Below are 18,361 nucleotides of genomic sequence, written 5' to 3'. Positions count from 1 at the left end.
AACATCCCTAATACCCTTGGTTCGTTGCACTTTATTACCTTAAAAAGGGATGTCTCGTGCTTTACTTGCCTAATTAACATGCGCGGAATGCCAGATGTGTTTGATTAAAGAAATTAAAGGCCAGATTTGTTGCGCATGTAGATTCTCTTGTAAGCTAAAAACGTACCTAAAACTTAGACCATCATTTTTTTTCTTGAACCAATTTCGAATCACACAATATCACTTTTTTTTTGGACGGACGTAGTACCATTTTATACACGTGAAAAAACTGAAAACCACACTGCTAAAAGCTGTGGCCCGGCGCCCCAGCCTTTTGTTCTCCCGTCCCCCCCGGCCGCATGCTCTCTCTTCTCGTGGTTCTCCCGTGCCCCTCGCGCGTGCTCTCCGTCTCTCAGGGCGACGATTAGGCGGCTGCCCGCCGCCGCAGCCGCCGCCGACGGCCGCCAGATTCCCAGGTCTCCATCTTCGGGACCTTGGCCGGCAGGTACGCTGCCATCCCTAACCCCTTCTCTTCCGTTCCTGCTGTGCCTGAAACCGAGCACCCAAACCCTAGCTTAAGCTATCCGTGTTCGGATCTGATCTGATTCAATCACAAGTGTAGTATGCATGTATTATGCGTAGAAACTTCGATTTTTTTCTTTCTTTGAAAAAATTATTGGGTGTACATGTGTACACCCGTCCTTTACTGGGTCCGCCCCTGGTTGAGAGCTGCTCTACTGAGCTCTGTAACATCAGGGAATCAGAGCTTAACTCAAATTCAGTTACAGTATTGGATAAGTATGTGAGCTGCATTGTAGGAGCATGCCTATCTGGTGGCTTAACTCCCTATATGGAAATGCAACTAGCTGCAATACCTGAAATCCTGGACCTGGCCTCTATATGAGACTGTTCGCATCAGCTTAGGTGGTACCAGGGCTTGAGAGAGAAAATGCTGGGCACAGTGTTTGGTGTTGGGTATGTGTCTAGATAAGACATGAATGCATGCAGTGCCGCTCACTCCACTCTGAGCAATGTGGATGCTTCATTCAGTGTCCAAGTCGACAAAACGCCAGGACACCAAAGCTAGTTGCCCCTTACATTAGTAGAGTACTTTGAACATGTACTGCTAGTTGATGCCATGCATGTGATAAGTAACGAGAACGCTTATAATGGTTGATCAGCAAAATATTCCTTTAGCTCAGCAACATCAACGGATTGATCAGCAAATCCTGCATACATATAAAGACGATAGTCATTCTTTTCTTCTCTTACCATATTCCATATTGAATTTGAAGTTAAAATTCAGATTCTAAAACTTGCAAGATTTCACTAGTTTTGCTCACTAGCAGGAACCTTCTCGGTAACAGGAACCCTGGGCTGGTAAAGTTCTATCATACCATGGCAAGGTTGCTGTGTTATATCTAACAACTAACATATAGCCAGTGAACTTATTGTTTCTGAGTCTCATTAAAAAATGTCACACTTGAATGTGAGCATCTTTTTTGTAGAAGTATTCCTTTTATCTTCTTATTAATCATTTCATCCTTCCTGTTTTCTCATGTATCTTTGTGGTCTGTTTTGGTGCGCCCATAGGTACTCATTTTGCTGAAGGAACGGAATAATGTATTAGCCCTCATGTGTTAACACCTATATAAACTCTGAGTATCCTAGTTTCAAGTGAAATCATGGCACGAAAAGGAAATCAAAGCAAGAGTGGTCCCAATCATGCTTCACCTAACTGGCAAAATACAACTGATGGTGATGTACTAAGTACACGAGAAAGGGGTGCTGCAGATAGTGAAAATCCGAGTTCACATGTTCAAGGCAGATCAAAGGGTCCTGAAGGAAGCAGTGAGAAGAAAGGAAGAAGCAGCAAAAGGAACAGCAGAAACAATGGCATATCATCCTTTGGAAAGAAGCAACAAATGGATACCAGTTGTGATATAAGCAGTTCAGAAGAAAATGAGCTTTCGGTAAGAGGCACTAAAAATAGAAGAGGTAGCAAGAAACCCTCTAGGCGCGGTTTTGGTAGAAGTTTTTCAATTGAGCAAACAACATCGTCTGGATTGGCAGGAAATGTTTTGGAGAAGACTAGGTGCATTGCTTGCATGGCTGCATCCATTATTAGAGCTTCCATGATATATCTAGTTGAGGAAGGTAAAAAATTTATCGACAGAAGAAGGCCAACAATCAACGCTTACATGGCTATTGTGAACAAAGGGCATGCCTATGTCTTAAGCAAAATTGCGTATGTTTATCGACTTTATCCTATAGTTCGAGCTTGGATGCTTAATGCTGGAAGGTTGATGTTGCTCTTGTTGACGGTTTGGCTAGACTGCAATCTAAGGGGCTTTGATTCTTTGCTACGGTTGGGGGGGACAAACTCCATCCTAGCAGTACTTTGGTGCAGCATGCTGTCAACTTTTTCAATGATTGGGATAAAAAAGATGCTCACATTCATGGTATGGTTTAACTATCCCTTAGGCTTCTGCTCAAATTTATTGATAATGTCAATGTGTACTAGCTTAATTTATGATATTTCATTTTTCACAATTTTTTTTTCCCAATACAGATCAAAATAACATTGGGCTTATTAACCTCAGTAATGAAAATGCCATTTTGCTTGTGAATTAACATGTGTGAGCAACTTCGGTAATGGCATCTTGCTAGCAAGACCTTTAGAGCAAGAAACTGTTTATCATGCAACACTTACATGATGTTTTCTTTTGTATGGTTTAATGGAAGTTTTAGCTCTAGTATCCTTCATTTGACCTCACATTTTTGTGCTTTCTGTAACATGATGATATGTGCCTGCTTACAATAAATGTAGACCTTAGAATTGCCAATCTGCTGCTCGCCAACATTTCATTACTTCAGTTTCTCGATTAACTGGCTGCAGCACCTCATACTAGTAATGAAATTCAGGTTTCCCGTTGTGATAAAAAAACACAGCATAGTAATGAAATTCAGGTTTCCCGTTGTGATAAACAACACATCATACTGCATCTGTGGTAGAGGAAGACTTTATGGATGATCTTGGTCAATGGTCACTACTCTCCAGATACTAAAAATGAGTTTAGTTGGTATGCAACATGTATCATTCACATTCAAAATGTACAGTACAATGTTCATATGATCCTGCATTTCACGTGCTCAATCTTATGTCATCTCAATTCATATTTTGTTTACTAATTTTACCGATTTCTCAATTATGATAAGTGATAATATAATTCAAAATGCTTTGCGTGAACTGAAAATCAAAGTCTGGTAACAGTTAATATATAATTATTACCTATTATATTATTCTCTTATGTGATTAATCTTCTCTTGCCTCATGGTTGTAAATCAGTAAATGTGGTTTCAGTAAAAAAGTTGCATTGTCAGATTACTTTGCTAGGTGAATTATGTCTGGTTTTGTTTTAAATTGTTTTTGCTCTTGCCATGCTGTTTCTTGTTTAAATCATTAATTGCTATGCTCATTGTGCTTTATCATTCTTTTCATCTTTGCTACTCTCTTTTTTCAGGCGATTGCTGCTTCTGCGATTGCCTTCATAGGTCTAGGTTTTGCTATCCTGCTTATCTCAGTTCTTGCAGTGGTAATCTTATGGTTTTATGGAAGTTTTTGGACGACAACTTGTGTAATAATTCTTGGAGGTCATATTCTGCAACTTACTCATATTTATTTGGGATGTATTTTATTCAAATTTTACAGTTTGTAAATGCAGTACTACTTGATAACTAAGTGGTGATATCCCTTGTTTCCAAAATGCAGGTGTTTTCTTTTTCGTGAAACGTGAACGAATAGCTCTCCTTGTTGCCTGTTTATATTCGATGTATTGTGCGAGATGCTACGTCGGATGGCTCGGATTGCTTTTGGCCCTCAACTTATCTTTCTTTTCTAGTGATGTTCTAGTGCAGTTCCTAAGGGACAATGTAGACAATAAGAAATTCAATGGTTCTTCAAGGAACTCGGAGCAAAGCTCAGGTAGACCAGGCAATATCTTTGAAGAATTTCAGCCATCAGCAGATAGCGCCTCCCAAGCCAGATATGCTCCAGCTTCAGATCGAGGTCCAGGTGATCCTTCAACAAGTGGATCTGAGAAAGAGCTGACCTCTGAAGATGAAGTGGCTCGTTTACAGAACTGCACTGACCACTATTCAGCATTAGGTTTCCGTCGATATGAGAACATAGATGTATCATCTCTTAAGAGAGAATACAAGAAAAAGGTGATGCTAAAAGATGAACTAAAGCATATGCTTTGTTTTGCACGTGTCACCTTTCAGTTTAAATTGATGTTTTTCAAAGCTGTGACGTGATAATAATAATTGTTAACAGTGATTACTGATTTTTCAGGCTATGTTAGTCCATCCCGATAAGAATATGGGCAATGATAAAGCTGCTGATGCATTTAAAAAGCTTCAAAATGCATATGAGGTTTGTGTGTAGTCCTTGTCAAGCTAATCATAGATCCAATCACAACGCATCTTTGTTATGGTCATGTATATTCATGAGGTTCCTACTAAATGCACAGATTCTTCTTGATTCACTGAAACGCAAGACATATGATGATGAGTTGAGGAGGGAGGACCTCCTGAATTACTTCAGGCAGAGTGTTTCTCAAAAGGTCTTATTAATTTTCCTTTATGCTTGCCATTTATGCTTTGTTAAACTTCTCTATATTCCCATTCTTGACTTTGAGGTAGTTCAAGCATGCATTCTTAAGGCTACCTGCAACTACCGCTGACCTGTTACAGTTTGATGAGTGGGGACTGTAGTAGGGAAACTGGTTACTTTCACTGGACTGAAAAATTATCCAAATTTGGACAAGTTTGGAACTAGTTTAGTTTTGGAGTGTTTACATTTTTAGGTGCATGCATGGATTTACATTATATCACTGGGCAAGTTTGTAACTCATTGTTCTTCCAAGTATCACAGAAGAGGATTACAGTGAATGAAGTCACCTACTGGCGTAACCATATTAATCTGGGGCTTTGGCCATTTGAGGACGTGCAACTCAACTTTACATATGGTCACAATCAGCTCTGGACTACTTATAATTTCGAAAACATGACCCATAAATGTTCATTGACAGCCACTAAAGTTCAATTCATCCAGGAATTACATAGTTTATCACTCTAGTGTTTTCAGTTCCGTGTGGTAGTGGGTTTGTTTGTTAGAGGAAAACATTATTACTTCTAGGTGTCCTCAAACACCCCTTTAGACTGTTCTTGGTTTCAATGGCAAGTTGGGAACAGCTTGTTCAGTGTATCTTTTAGGAAAGTTTTGCTGGAATAGTTTTATCCGACATATCAAGGGTCCATTTTTGTTTACTGCATTGTGCTTATTTGTTAAGTGCTGTTGAAAATTAGTTAAAATTTCACAAAGATTGATTAGGATGGCGAAAGAAGTCTAGATAAATCCTGCATTCCTGCTATTAGACTGCTGTTTGTCTCACATGCATTGTATGATTTGGAAATCGAAATGCTAATAACTTGATACATCATTTGCAAACGAGACAATTATACTGTATGGGGCTTCATCTAGTTTTAGTTTTGCACTCATACTTTTGGCAGTTAAAGTGATTTTATCAAACTTTATAAAAATACAAAAAGTTCATGTGGTGTTATAAGGTTCGTTCACTGAAGGACACCTAATATAAGAATTCTGACATCAAAAGACATTATCTATAGACTAAGGTGATTTTTTTTTACTTGCATTATTAGCTACTATGCTATATGTTGCATGGAAACTCTACTGTTTAATGGGCAATCATTGGACCATCCTGTTTGTTGCATTATTTCATCCTTAGAAAGGTTTTAGTTCATTACATTTCTGATTGGCATGATTTCTCTGATTCTTCTAGAATGGAAGAAACAGTACTTTCCAACATGGGTTCAGCCCTTCAGAAGGTGTTGATGAAGGTCCTTATGGTCTTTCCAGAAGAATAGCTTGCAAAAAATGCGGCGACTTTCATCTTTGGATTTATACTGGAAGAGCTAAATCACAAGCTAGGTGGTGTCAGGTGCTTTCTTTTGACATGTGAAATGGGTGATTTCTAATACTGTGCTACTAATAAATGTCTTAAATTAACTAACGTATTTTCTACATTGCAGGACTGCAAGGAGTTCCATCAAGCTAAAGATGGCGATGGATGGGTTGAACAGTCCTTTCAACCTGTTCTATTTGGCATGCTGCAGAAGGTAAATGCAAAATTATTCGAACCTTTGATCTTGCTTTTTAAGAACTTAACTTCTTTTCAGGAGATAAAATGATGTATTTGTGCACCACTTCTAGAGCAGTTGTACGCATCAAACATAAAACCTAGGAATCACAAAGTTGTGACTGACATGGTATGATTTGTTCTGTTTTGCAGCTTGATTTACCTCATGCATATGTTTGTGCAGAAAGCTACATATTTGATGTCACTGAGTGGTTCAACTGTCAGGTGATTCAGATTTTCTCAATAAAAATTCAGATCTGTTCATTATTTTTTTGCACAAACATTTGCTTGTTCTGCATGAAGGGTCATCATTTTTACTTTGTTACCCCCATTTTTAAATATACGACGTTTAGGATAAGCTAGCTAGGTAAAAATGAACTATTAGTTTGTTATAAATGTCATATTATTTAAAAACGGAGCGAGTAGCTTGTGAGTACTTTCATGTTAGTGAGTATTGCGTATGGAGTACCATGTGTAATACTCTTTGATCTGTGCAGGGGCATTGTACCCTTGAATAACCCATGCATCTAATAGCAGTAACTATTAACGAGAGTAGCTAGTGATTTGTTTTTCTTCTCATTTTGTATAATTTTTAGTACTGTGGATATGTAGCCAATAGAAGACCTTAGATGTCCACAGTAAAAGCTTGAGTCAAGAAGGCACTATAGAGTTCAGCATTGCCACATCTTATCCTTAGCATGTGATCTGTATTGGCCGGACATAAAGTTACCTAAAGAAATATTTTAATAAAGCATATATCTGGAAGTTTCCATAGATCTCTAAAAAATATGAAAAACATGTATGATTTATTTAAAACTAAACAAGCAAAGAATGCATACAAGATCAGTTGACTGGGCTACAAATTCTTGTAGCATTTCTGTGATTACTAATTTTCCAGCTAAACCACAAGGTTAAATTTCGCCAACAAAGTTTAGATATTTCTAGTTGTAGTTGCAGCAAGTATATATATGGTTTCTTAAATCCAAGGTGCCAAATGGAATGATCTACAAATACATGCAGAGGTGTAAAAACTCTGGCTCTGCTTTGTTTGCAAACAGAAGTTTCTCTTTTGTAGAACATGAAAGCAGGCAAAGAAGTAATGAATGCGTGATTTGATATTTGAATTTCTGTTTTTCCAGGGAATGAGATGCCCGGCGAACACTCACAAGGCAACCTTTCATGTCAATGCCAACATGGCAAAGCAGAGTAGTGGCAAGGGGAGTACCTCAGCACAGAGGGGTGGTAAGGCCCCAAGTGGTGTAAACATGGATGGAGGACTCAACGAGGAAGAGTTCTTCGAGTGGTTCCAGAATGCAGTCAACTCTGGAATGTTTGAAACTGCATTCGGGGCACAAGGTGACCCGACTTCTCCTGGTAGCGGAAGCAATGCGAAGAGTAGCAGTAGCAGTAGTAGTAGGAAAAAGAAGAAGGGGAAGAAACAGTGGTAAGCAAAGCAGGTACCCGGGGTAGACAAAAAAAAAAAAGAAAAGAAAAAGAAACAGAATAAGCGTTTTGGTTAAGGAAATACAACTCGGAAAAATCGGCCCCCGACTTAATGGTTCGTAACGAGGGGCCATTGTAAATCCTGGTTCATCATGGAACGAGTGTTGGCTGATGTTAATGGCCATTGTAAGTCCTGGTTCATCATGGAAAGAGTGTTGGCGGATGTTAATTAATGTATCGTCCTGGCCCTGGGAACTTGCTTGCGAAAAAAGATATAATCGAAATGCAAAATGCATAGATATGTAAAGATATGTGCATAAACTGTAGGTGATTTAGCATGAGCTGCACTATCCTAGTCTCAGTAGATGCTGCGCTGTTGTGCTGAAATGACACTGGTATCAGAATTCAGAATCAGCAAACTGATGACCAGGACACAGGAAAAGTAGTTCGATTTTTTTTTTTTTTTTTTTGCAGCGTCATGGTCATGAAGCCGCCGTCGTCAATTGCCGGGCTTTATCAGGCCGTGCCAGTGACGGCATTTAAATAGGTCAGAAATGGGTGGTGGTTAGGCGTTGCTGGCTGGGATTATATATAGTATTAAGATATAAACTGCCTACAGCAAACATCAGGTTGCAACAAGGAGTCGAGGAGCCCCTCCTGGCACTACCAGTAATGTGGTCAGCACAGCGAGTCCGTTCTTGGTCAGGTCCCAAATGTCTAATGGATCTTTGTAGCCATCACAACAAAAGACATTGCGCGCGCGCGCGCGTGTCTATATGTCTAGTGAATCTTTGTAGCCATCACAACAAAAGACATTGCACGCGCGCGTGTATGTGTCTATATATATATATATATATATATATATATATATATATATATATATATATATATATATATATATATATAGACACACATACGCGCGCGCGTAGCCATTTTGAGTTACGATAATTACTATGTTAATTTACGAGATTATAGTAACTCTTTACTAAGTGAGGTTTACTATAACGTTATGGTAAATATACCCATGTGTTATAGTAATCCAACTATCATAAATATGTATTGATATTATCGTAAATTAGTATATAAATTTATCATAAATAGAGGTGGGTGGCTACAGAATAAATTATGTTGTAGCTCTATAGAATAAATTATGTTGTAGCTGGCTACTGTATATATATATATATATATATATAGAGAGAGAGAGAGAGAGAGAGAGAACTACTATCCTGTAGCTGGCTACAGAATAACTTATTCTGTAGCCACTTTGAGTTACGATAATTACTATGTTATTTTACGAGATTATAGTAACTCCTTACTAAGTGGTTTAATATAACGTTATGGTAAATATCCCCATGTGTTATAGTAACCTAACCCAACTATCGTAAATATGTATTTATATTATGGTAAATTAGTATATAAAATTATAGTAAATGGAGGTGGCTACAGAATAACTTATTCTGTAGCCGGCTACTGAATAGCCTCTCCATATATATATATATATATATATATATATATATATATATATATATATATATATATATATATATATATATATATATATATATATATAACAAAGACATTGCGTATCTTAAACGGAATTGAATGGGATGGAATGGAATGCAGCGTCTACAGTGACACAGGTGAGGTGTAATTGCGAATTCGGGTTAGGCGGGCCTACAGAGGAATTCAAAAAGGAAAAGCTAATTTGCACCTAATGACTAAATAATGAGGAAGAAAAAGAGTGGCGCTGAGTTGGATGAGTATAGAGTTATTAGGCCTACAGAGGAATTCAAAAGGAAATCTTAGTTTGACCTAATAATATAATAAATAAATAATGAAAAAAGAGTGGCGCTGAATTGCATGTATAACCACTCGATCAAACTCACCTCTTTAATTTATGAATTCAAAATACATCTTTCAAAATTTACACTCAGGCGACGACTTCAGCACACTACCTTACAATAATTAAGTAGGAGTATAACACAAATCATATATCTATAAAACTGTTAATAAAATAAAATGAACACACACACAAAAAAAAAACTTTGATTTTATCCTTTTGTTATCCTTCACTGAAGCGGTGAAGCGTTCAATGGAAATTCAGAACTAGGTAGCACAAGTAGGAGATTTCTTCTTGGCGCTGCCGCCGTGGTTGACGTCGACGAGGCCTTCGTTGCCGGCGAGCATGAGGTACTTGTCCTTCCTCGTCAGCCCCGTGCACGTGTACCCCAGCGCCTCCGCGATCCGCCGCTGCAGCTCGTTCGCCGCGGCGCGCGCCGCCTCCGGGCCGTCGCCGCCGCACTTGAGGGTGTCCAAGAACTGCACGATGTATGCCGGCACGGGGTTCATGAGCAGGAACAGTGGGTCCAGCGCCTTCCACCCCCCCGCCGTCGTGCCGTGGAACATGCCCATCGACGAGTGCAGCGCCACGGGCGCCACGTCGTGGCCGAGCTCGGCGAACAGCGGGCTGAACCGCAGCAGGTACGGCTCGCGGCAGGTGGTGCCCTCGGGGCAGACGACCAGCCCGCCGCCGCCGGGGCCGCGCGACTGCAGCTTCGCGTGCATGGCGGCGCGGTCCGCCGCGCGGTCCCGGGTGAGGCGGAACGTGGGGATCGGCGACAGGACCTCCGAGAGGCGGCTGATGCTGTAGGTAGCGGCGGCGAGGTCCGCGCGCCTCGCGGCCGCGGCGACGTAGAGCGGGTCGAGCAGGGAGCGGTGGTTGCAGGCGAAGAGGTTCTTGGACGCCGAGGAGGGGTTGGCGATGAGGCGACTGTGCATGCCGAGGGCGGCGAGGAGGGGCACGGAGAGCGAGAACGGGAGGACGAGGAAGGTGGCGCTGCGGACGACGGCGAGGGCCGCGCCCAGTGGCACCCACATGAACATGGCGAGCGTCGCGGCAGGCGTCGGACGGAAGGCGATCCGGCCGTCGTGGAGGATGAGGGGCTTCGGGTAGCGCCGCCGCGGGAGCGCGTGCCATCGCCGCCGTGCCGACTCGGTCGGCACGTATACCTCCTGCATCATCCGCCACGTACATCAATGCCACGAAGGAATTGATCATAAGGTTTCAAATGGAATCAAGCACATTTCATAAGGAATTGATTGAGCATAAGGTGAAGCACTTTGCATGTTTTATCCTGTGTGCGTGCGTGTGTGTTTTGCACTTAGTTGAGGTGAAGCCAAGTTTCAATTGGTGGTGCTACTATCTAGCTAAGGTATATCAATATAGTATATTATAAAAATAATATTTTCAAGGAGTAGCTAGTAGGTATACATGTAGTGCTGGCCTTCTTAACCATGCTTGAGCAATTCATGCCCAAATGTCTCACCAAATCTACTCTCATTTCGTTCAAGTCATCATACGATGAGCAGTCAAACAGAGCACTCAAGCACGTTCCAGTGTTGGGCCTAATTTTACTCTCATTACTTCAAGTTTTATCAAAGATGGTGCAGACGGCCTGCTCAAAAACAGTCATAATACAGTTCATAGTTTGGTGCCAGTCTAATTGTTCATAGCACAGCTCATAGTATATTTTGGTGACATTTAGAGCATGACAATCTTCAAAACAATTCAAAGTCCTGACCCGTCTAGCACGTGTATTCGTAGGGATTGAGGAGTGAGTGTGCGTGCGTGTGTGCTTATACAACGACTATGACCCTGTTTGTTTCTATTTGCCATGGCAAAACTTTTGTTGCTAAACTTTAGTCCTACATAGGGTGTTTGGATCTATGGAAAAAATTTAGTCCTTCGTTGTAAATTGACTGATTTGCCGCTCATTTAATTAAGAAAGAGAGGGCGCAGGTGGGTCGGTGGGGGTATTGGGCGTCCAGCATGCACCCTAAGAAGTTTTAGCCTAGTTTTGCATCTCTTGAGGCGCAAATGGACTAAACTTTAGCCACCCTTTTTTGCTCACTTTAGCTCAGGTGTTTGGCTCCATTTGCCAAAAAAAAATAGGCTAAAAGTGCGTGACAAAAGCTTTGCCACCGGAACAAACAGGCCCTAGGCATACAAACTACAAAGTATATATAACATGAACAAAGTATATAAATGTATTAGTGGTGGATCTAGAGGGGTTTGTTAGAGTCCACTGCCCCGATGAAATTTATAAGCCTGGTTCGCTTGAACTTATCAATCCAGTTTATCAGCTATGATACAGTGTTTTTCTCTCACGACAAAACAACATCAGCCGGCTTATCTCAGCCACAGAAACCATCAGCCGAACTGTAACTTAAGAAAATCTATGTCATATAATAAAGTTGATACTAATGACCCTTGATGTTGTTTCCATATGCATGCATGTTCCAATGCCGGGGGTACACGAGAACACTATTATATGGCACGATCATGGTTTAATGAGACGAGTTGGACGTCTACCGAAGATCAATTTATAAATGGTGACGAGTTCCTTTTCTTGACACTGTTACACGTGCTACGTGTTAGGTTACGTTATCAGCCCGTCTGGTCATGCAGCAGCCAGCAATCACCAAGACACTGACCATAGATATCCCTGTTTTTCTTTCTTTCTTTAATTTCTTTTCTATCTGTGGCGAAATAATAACAGTTTCGAAAGTGACCAACCGAACCTACATTTACATCTATCTCTGCATCACAGATATACTTTGATACAATCGGGACATTTTATTTGGGTAATATGTGTGACAAGTGCTTCCTTCAGGCCAGAATAAGTGCACGGCTTGCATTTTAGGGAGTCATGACTTAATATATAAAAAATACTAATATTCATGATACCAAATAAATATCATTAGATTACTTAAAACATATATTTTTATAATAAATCTATTTGATATAGAAATGTCGATGTTGTTTTTTTATAAAAATAGTCAAACTTAAAATAAATTGACTTCTTCCAAATATCAATCTATTTGTATATCTTTCGATTACCATATATGAGTCTATTGTTATATTGTCATTTTCATGTGTCAAATCGATATAATTTGATGCATGTTAATGCAGTCTTGAGAAGGTGACTGCAGTAGGTAGTTACCGCAGAGTTTATGGGACACCCTCTGTTTTTTGGAATACTAAACTGGGACGTACAAACCTTGCAATGCTTTTGGAACACCTGGGCGAACGAGGACCCGAGTCCAGCAACGCCGACGACGACGTCGTCGGCACTGCCGCCGCCGGCCTTGTCTCCGGCGATCACCTTCCCGACGTCCAGCTCACGCAGCAACTCGCTCTCGTCCTCCATGACGCCCAGGTAGTACCCCCTGAACTCCCTCATCTCGGGCGCGACGACGGCGTCGACGCCGAGGTACTGGACCAGGAACGGCAGCACCATGGCCCGCGGCATGACGCTGACGCACACGCACCGCCGGCGGGGCGGCGCCACCGCCGCGTCGAACACCTCGGCGCTCACGTCCTCCAGGAGCAACTTGGGCAGCGCGGCCCCGCCAGCACGGAACGCGTCCTTCCGGAGCCCGAGGAAGGTGACGACGGCCATGGCCCTGACCGCCGTGTCGTGGCCGAGCAGGCGCAGGGCGGGGTAGAGCAGCAGCAGGAGCAGCGCCCTGACGAACCCGCCGCCCTCCAGGGCCACGAGCATGAAGTAAGGGAAGGCGGAGGAGGACCTGAGTAGGCCGCCCTCCACCTTGCACACGGCGACGCCGCCCGCCGCGGACGACGGCGGCGGGAGCGCGTCCACCAGGTCCAGCTGCGGCGGCGTCGCCACGCGCCCACCATCCGGCGACGGCCTCGCCGGCGCAGGCTGCGCCTGGTTGATGACGAGGGCGTTGAGCCTCCTGATGAGGGCCTTGTTGAGCTGGGAGAGGGACTTGGCGAAGGCCTTGGACATGGCTGCAGGGTCAGGGACTAGGTAGCTAGTAGCTCGATCGCGCGCGACAATGGCTGCAGGTTTGGCAGGCGTTGTGCTGCGCGATGGAGCAGTGGATCGGTGGAGCTAGGCGGCAATGGCAGGCATCTGCATATATGTATATATATACATCCATGGTCAGTATTTGTCTCTCATTGAATAAATGCAAGCTGGAGACTATGCTGCCTAAGCTTTGAAGAAACTGAAACGCGAACCAAAAGAAAGACGTGCAGTGTTCAAGTACCTTCCGTCGATGGCCGGGTGGTGTCGCATAATTTAATATATGTGAGCTTCTTTCAATCCCAAAATAAATAGCTAGTGCATGACATTTGAGACATTATGGCCACAGTGTGCATGGACGGATTTTGCAACTTGACAAAAGAAAGAATATATATCATGTGGTAATTGCTAGAGCAAATTGTTAACTCCGGCTAAACATAACTAGCTAAAAATTTGTTGGGCTATTTGGATGGGTAGACTCCTGCTACCAACAGTCTAGGAGGTGATTGGTTCACGTACGAGTAGAGGCTACCTCGTATGTGAGAGCCAACAGGCTGAGCGTATGCAACACCGTCGTGTTTTGTGCACCTATTCAGCCTGGTTGACAAGAGATGTTATTTGATTGCGTGTATGAAGAATGTTGCATGAGAAAAATAATAATACAAGATTATGACTATGATTTTTTAGTACAAACACACTCTTAAAGCTCTTATTTTATCTTATTATGTCTTAAACTTATTTAAAACACATTAATATCACTTGATATTTACTACGCATACACTACATCATCAGCTGGGTAATCACAAGCATCCATCGAGCCTGGCTCCCCAGAAACACTCAGGGCGCGTTTGCGACCCTGGCCCGGAGGCCCGGCTGCGCCCGTGGGCTGCAACTTGCCATGTTTGTGGTTGTGGCCCGCGAGCGAGCCTGGCTTCCCAGAGCCAAAAACGCCCTCTCTGCCTGGCCCTCTGGAAATGACCAAAACCCTCGTTTCTTTGGAGCTGAGCTCGTGGCGGCGCACGCAGGCAATTTTGGGCGGCGGCGGGGTGGCTCGTGCGGGCTCTAGCGGGAAGGGGAAACTTCTTCGCGCGCGTCCCCGCTCCCCGCTCTCGCTCTAGCCGCCGCACGCGAAGCGAAATGGCGGCGATTTCGCCGGCCTTTATATACGGGTTCCCACTCTCCACTCTCTCCTTCTTCCACTCGGTGCTTGCTCTTCCACCTCCCTCGTGAGAGACTGGCGGTGAGTGGTGGTGCGTGGCGGCGGCGGCGACCTCCGGCTGGTTGTGGGTTCGGTCACCGACGCCGAGGTTCTTCGTCGCGTCCCCGCTCCGGCTGCTGCTGGGACTCCGTGGCGGCGGTGTTCCTCTTCTTCTCCGTCCGCATCTGCTTCGTCTTCTTTCTGATCTGCATCCTCTACTTCCAGATCTGCCTCCTCTCCGTTGTTTGGACCCCGAGCCAAGGTGAAATCGACCCCCAATCTTCTTTTTTGTGGTGCTTCTTGAAGTTCTTAGGGTTTCTTGTTCGTTGTTGTTTATGATCTGTTAGGGTTTCATACTTGTTATAACTGCTTCATGCTCCTATTAGGGTTACTTGTACCTTGTTGTTCTTGATCTGTTGGGATCGTGATCTGTTAGGGTTGTTGATCTGTTTCAGATTAGTATTGTACCTTGCTGTTCATAACTGTTTGATGCAGTTGTTAGTGTTACTTGTACCTTGCTGTTCTTGATCTGTTAGGGATGTTGATCTGTTTCTGATTACTATTGCTCTGAGTTTTTTGTTCTATCATTGGTCGATGATGTTGTCCAAATTTAGCACTAGGAGGCATCACATACAAGATGCAGCCGTGCTTTTGTTTATATGCATTCATTTCACTTTCATGTTGATGCCTAGCAGGGTACATTAAGCTGAAATCATGTTATATTTTTACATGCTTGTAGATGGATCTGTCTTTGAGCTGTGACATGATGTGCAGGAAGGCAGCTATCTTTGACTGTTGTTATGGTTTCCTTTGTATCCACTAGGCTGAAAAGGAAAACCCCTGAACCTGAAACCCCACTACCTGATCCTATAGCACTGGCCCTGATTAGGGATGAAAATGAACAGCACAGACAGAACACTGAGAATGATATACAACTCCAGGTGCAGCAAACCCTGTTGATGTTGCTGCTCCTGTGGCTGGGAATGGGGCTGTGAGGGCAATGAGGTGGACCAACACCACCTCTAGCTTTGTGCTAAGGAGGATGGCTACCCTTGTTAGTGATGGTAGCAGGCCTGACAAGGTTTTTAAGGACAAAGATGTGAATTATGTGGCCAAAGCCCTCAAGCTGTTCTGTGGGGAGGTTGTTAGCCCAACTCAAGTGTACAACCACTCGAGGAAGTGGAGGCAGAAATGGGCTAGGGTGAGCAAGCTGAAGGACCTTAGTGGTGCTCTTTGGGATGACCAGGCTCATGCTATCATGCTTGAGCAAGAGCACTACCTTGGCCACTGCAAGGTAGCAATTTGATCTCGTCTTTGCCTTGACTACCTACATTTGCCTTTCTTAAACTACATTTGCCCAACCCTACAGGACCATCCTAAAGATGCAGAGTTTCTTAACTGCCCTATTAGGTTCTACACTGAGATGGAGGCTATCTTTGCTAATGCCATGGCCACAGGCAAGTTTGCACTTGGGTCTGGTGAAGCCTTAGGGCAGAACCAGGCTGACAGTGTTGGTGCCAAGGCTGATGGTCCTCCTTTGACCCACACCACAGTTCCCAGTGAACAGGGAGGGGATAGCAAGGCCACTGAACTGCTTCCTACCTCCTCAACTGCTGGCCCAAAGAGGAAGAGAGGGAACTTCTGTGAGGAGGAGATGCTCATGTTGACTAACATGTCAGATGTTGTGAACAATGTGGCCAATGCTCTTAGGGAGACTAGACCTGCCCATGTTGATGCCAATCTGTACCTTGCTGTGATGGAGATGCCTGGCTTCAGTGAGAAGGCACTTATTGTTGCCTACACCTTCCTCCTGGACAACAAGGCCCAAGGCAGGGGCTTTGTGAACATGAGTGATGCCCACAGAGCCCTTTGGCTTAGGACCTTCCTGGCCAAAAACTACTATGTGTAGTTCCACTACACATGAAGGGCTAGAAGGCTAGGAGGGGGTTGACTGTAGAGATGTATAGTTCCTCCACCCCCCTCACCCACTCTCTCTTCTTTTGACAACAGGAGCTTTTGTGCAGTCTGCTTGTTCTTTTGACATCTGACCTTGATGGTGTAGTTTGCCTAGGAGGGTGGCTAACAATAGGCAAGGATTTGGGAACATTTGAGCCCTTGGCTGTTGGGCTGAACTTGGTATTGTAAGAAACTTATTTGTAGCCTCTGTTGGCTACTTTTTATTTGATAACTAGTTGTCTATTTGTGTTGTTTATGCCCTGGTGGTAACTGTGGGATTTAAAGGCCTATGATGCATAAAACAAACATGAGGTGGCTACCTTATTCTTGTTTTGATGGTTTTGTTGTTGTGATTTGTTCTTTATTTGCCTATCCTTCCATTCTACACTTATGCTTAGTTGTACTCCATAGCAACAACATCCTCTTGTGATGGCTGATGGCGACGAGTGCAACTGATCAAAAGGTCTGTATGACAGTGAGTGCAACTGTTGTTTATTTGCCTCTTTATTTGGTTCTTACAATTCTTGGTAGCCACCAATGACTAAACAAGGAAAAAAACCACCAAACTACTAAGCTGAGGCTAATTTTTTTATCAAGTAGCCGATGATGTTCACCATCATTCAAACTGAATGGTCGACTGAGGCATGTCATTCAGACCACTTACATGTTCTACATTTGGTTGGTTTCAGAGAATGCCTCCTTGCTATGTGGTCTTTGAAGGAAAGAAACCTGGGATTTATTTTACATGTTATAAGTGTGCTAAGCAAGTGCTTAGGGAAGAAGGGGCTATCTATCAGAAGTACAACAACTATGATGATACTCTTAGAGATTTTAATGCAAGGGTACCTCAAGAACCCTTGCTGTTACCAATTGATGCCCCTCATGGGGATGCATCAGCATCCCATGAACTGTTGACAGCTCAAGGTTCTGAAATCTATCCTCATTCACCTAGGCTGCAAGGCTGTTGCAAAAATGTTGTCATCTTGATCTTGTTTATGGTTGTAGTTGGTCTGTCACTCAAGCTGTTCATGTGCCACAGCTGTTGTTTTAATTAGGCCGATGATGACACAATAGGATGACTGCATTAGCTGGCTACATGCCATTTTGATTCATGTACTCTCTTTTCTGTTAACTTGTTGCCCTTCTCGGCTTGCCAAACTACTTAATTCTGCTACTGTTCTTAATTTGCTTCTTTGATTATGCAATGTAGCTGGCAATGTATGTGTTGATTAAATGGAATTAGTCTGAGGCCTATGTCTTTTGTACATTTTCATTCAAAGTGTTTGCTTCTCTATTGATCATGCTGTTCTTCCTTCTCTTTGGGCCAGGCCGAGCACAGCAGCTGGCAAACACAATCTGTGCTCGGCAGTTGGTGGCGGTTGGCGTTTGAGCCCGGCTAAGTATTGGGTCACAAACACCAGCTCGCCTGGGCCGGGCTGAATCGGTACAGGTGCACAAACAAGCTACGTTGCAGCAGTTGGGGTAGACCTGCCCACGCCTGGTCTATTTGGGCTGACTAGGCCGTGCTGGTCCAGGTGCGCAAACGCGCCCTCAAAATCTGTGTATCTACGTAGCCAGGCTAAGAAGCCTCTTTTGCATCCCTCGAGCAAGGCCCAGAAAGCAGTACAAGCCTGGCTGAGGCATATGCAGCCAACCAATCAACCCCCTAAAGTACCTTTCTTTTTTAACTCTACTACCGATTGTCCTCTTCCTTCAGTTAGGCATGAATCTGC

At 43.3% G+C, this 18,361-nt stretch overlaps 2 protein-coding genes across 2 annotated transcripts; one reads left to right on the top strand and one right to left on the bottom strand.

Annotated features, from left to right (window-relative positions):
• Positions 1–294: 294 nt before the first annotated feature.
• Positions 295–7,950, top strand: LOC136497647 (uncharacterized). The gene is made up of 10 exons (XM_066493523.1): positions 295–484; positions 1,573–2,441; positions 3,504–3,633; positions 3,752–4,206; positions 4,334–4,414; positions 4,512–4,604; positions 5,844–6,002; positions 6,094–6,180; positions 6,354–6,425; positions 7,340–7,950. The coding sequence occupies exons 2-10, from the start codon at positions 1,665–1,667 to the stop codon at positions 7,646–7,648; spliced, it is 2,163 nt and encodes a 720-aa protein (XP_066349620.1). The 5' UTR covers positions 295–484; positions 1,573–1,664; the 3' UTR covers positions 7,649–7,950.
• Positions 7,951–9,520: 1,570 nt separating this feature from the next.
• On the bottom strand, positions 9,521–13,566 carry LOC136480798 (probable glycerol-3-phosphate acyltransferase 3). Its single transcript, XM_066478249.1, has 2 exons — positions 12,704–13,566; positions 9,521–10,655 (listed from the first exon to the last, which is right to left on the bottom strand). Exons 1-2 carry the CDS (start codon positions 13,454–13,456, stop codon positions 9,750–9,752), a joined length of 1,659 nt encoding a protein of 552 aa, XP_066334346.1. The 5' UTR covers positions 13,457–13,566; the 3' UTR covers positions 9,521–9,749.
• Between the last annotated feature and the right edge of the window lie 4,795 nt (positions 13,567–18,361).

This window comes from Miscanthus floridulus, chromosome 1 (genome assembly GCF_019320115.1).
Source record: "Miscanthus floridulus cultivar M001 chromosome 1, ASM1932011v1, whole genome shotgun sequence".
In the NCBI taxonomy this organism is placed as follows: domain Eukaryota; kingdom Viridiplantae; phylum Streptophyta; class Magnoliopsida; order Poales; family Poaceae; genus Miscanthus; species Miscanthus floridulus.
Note: the sequence above shows the minus strand (reverse complement) of the source record. Positions and strands in the feature narration are given on the sequence as shown.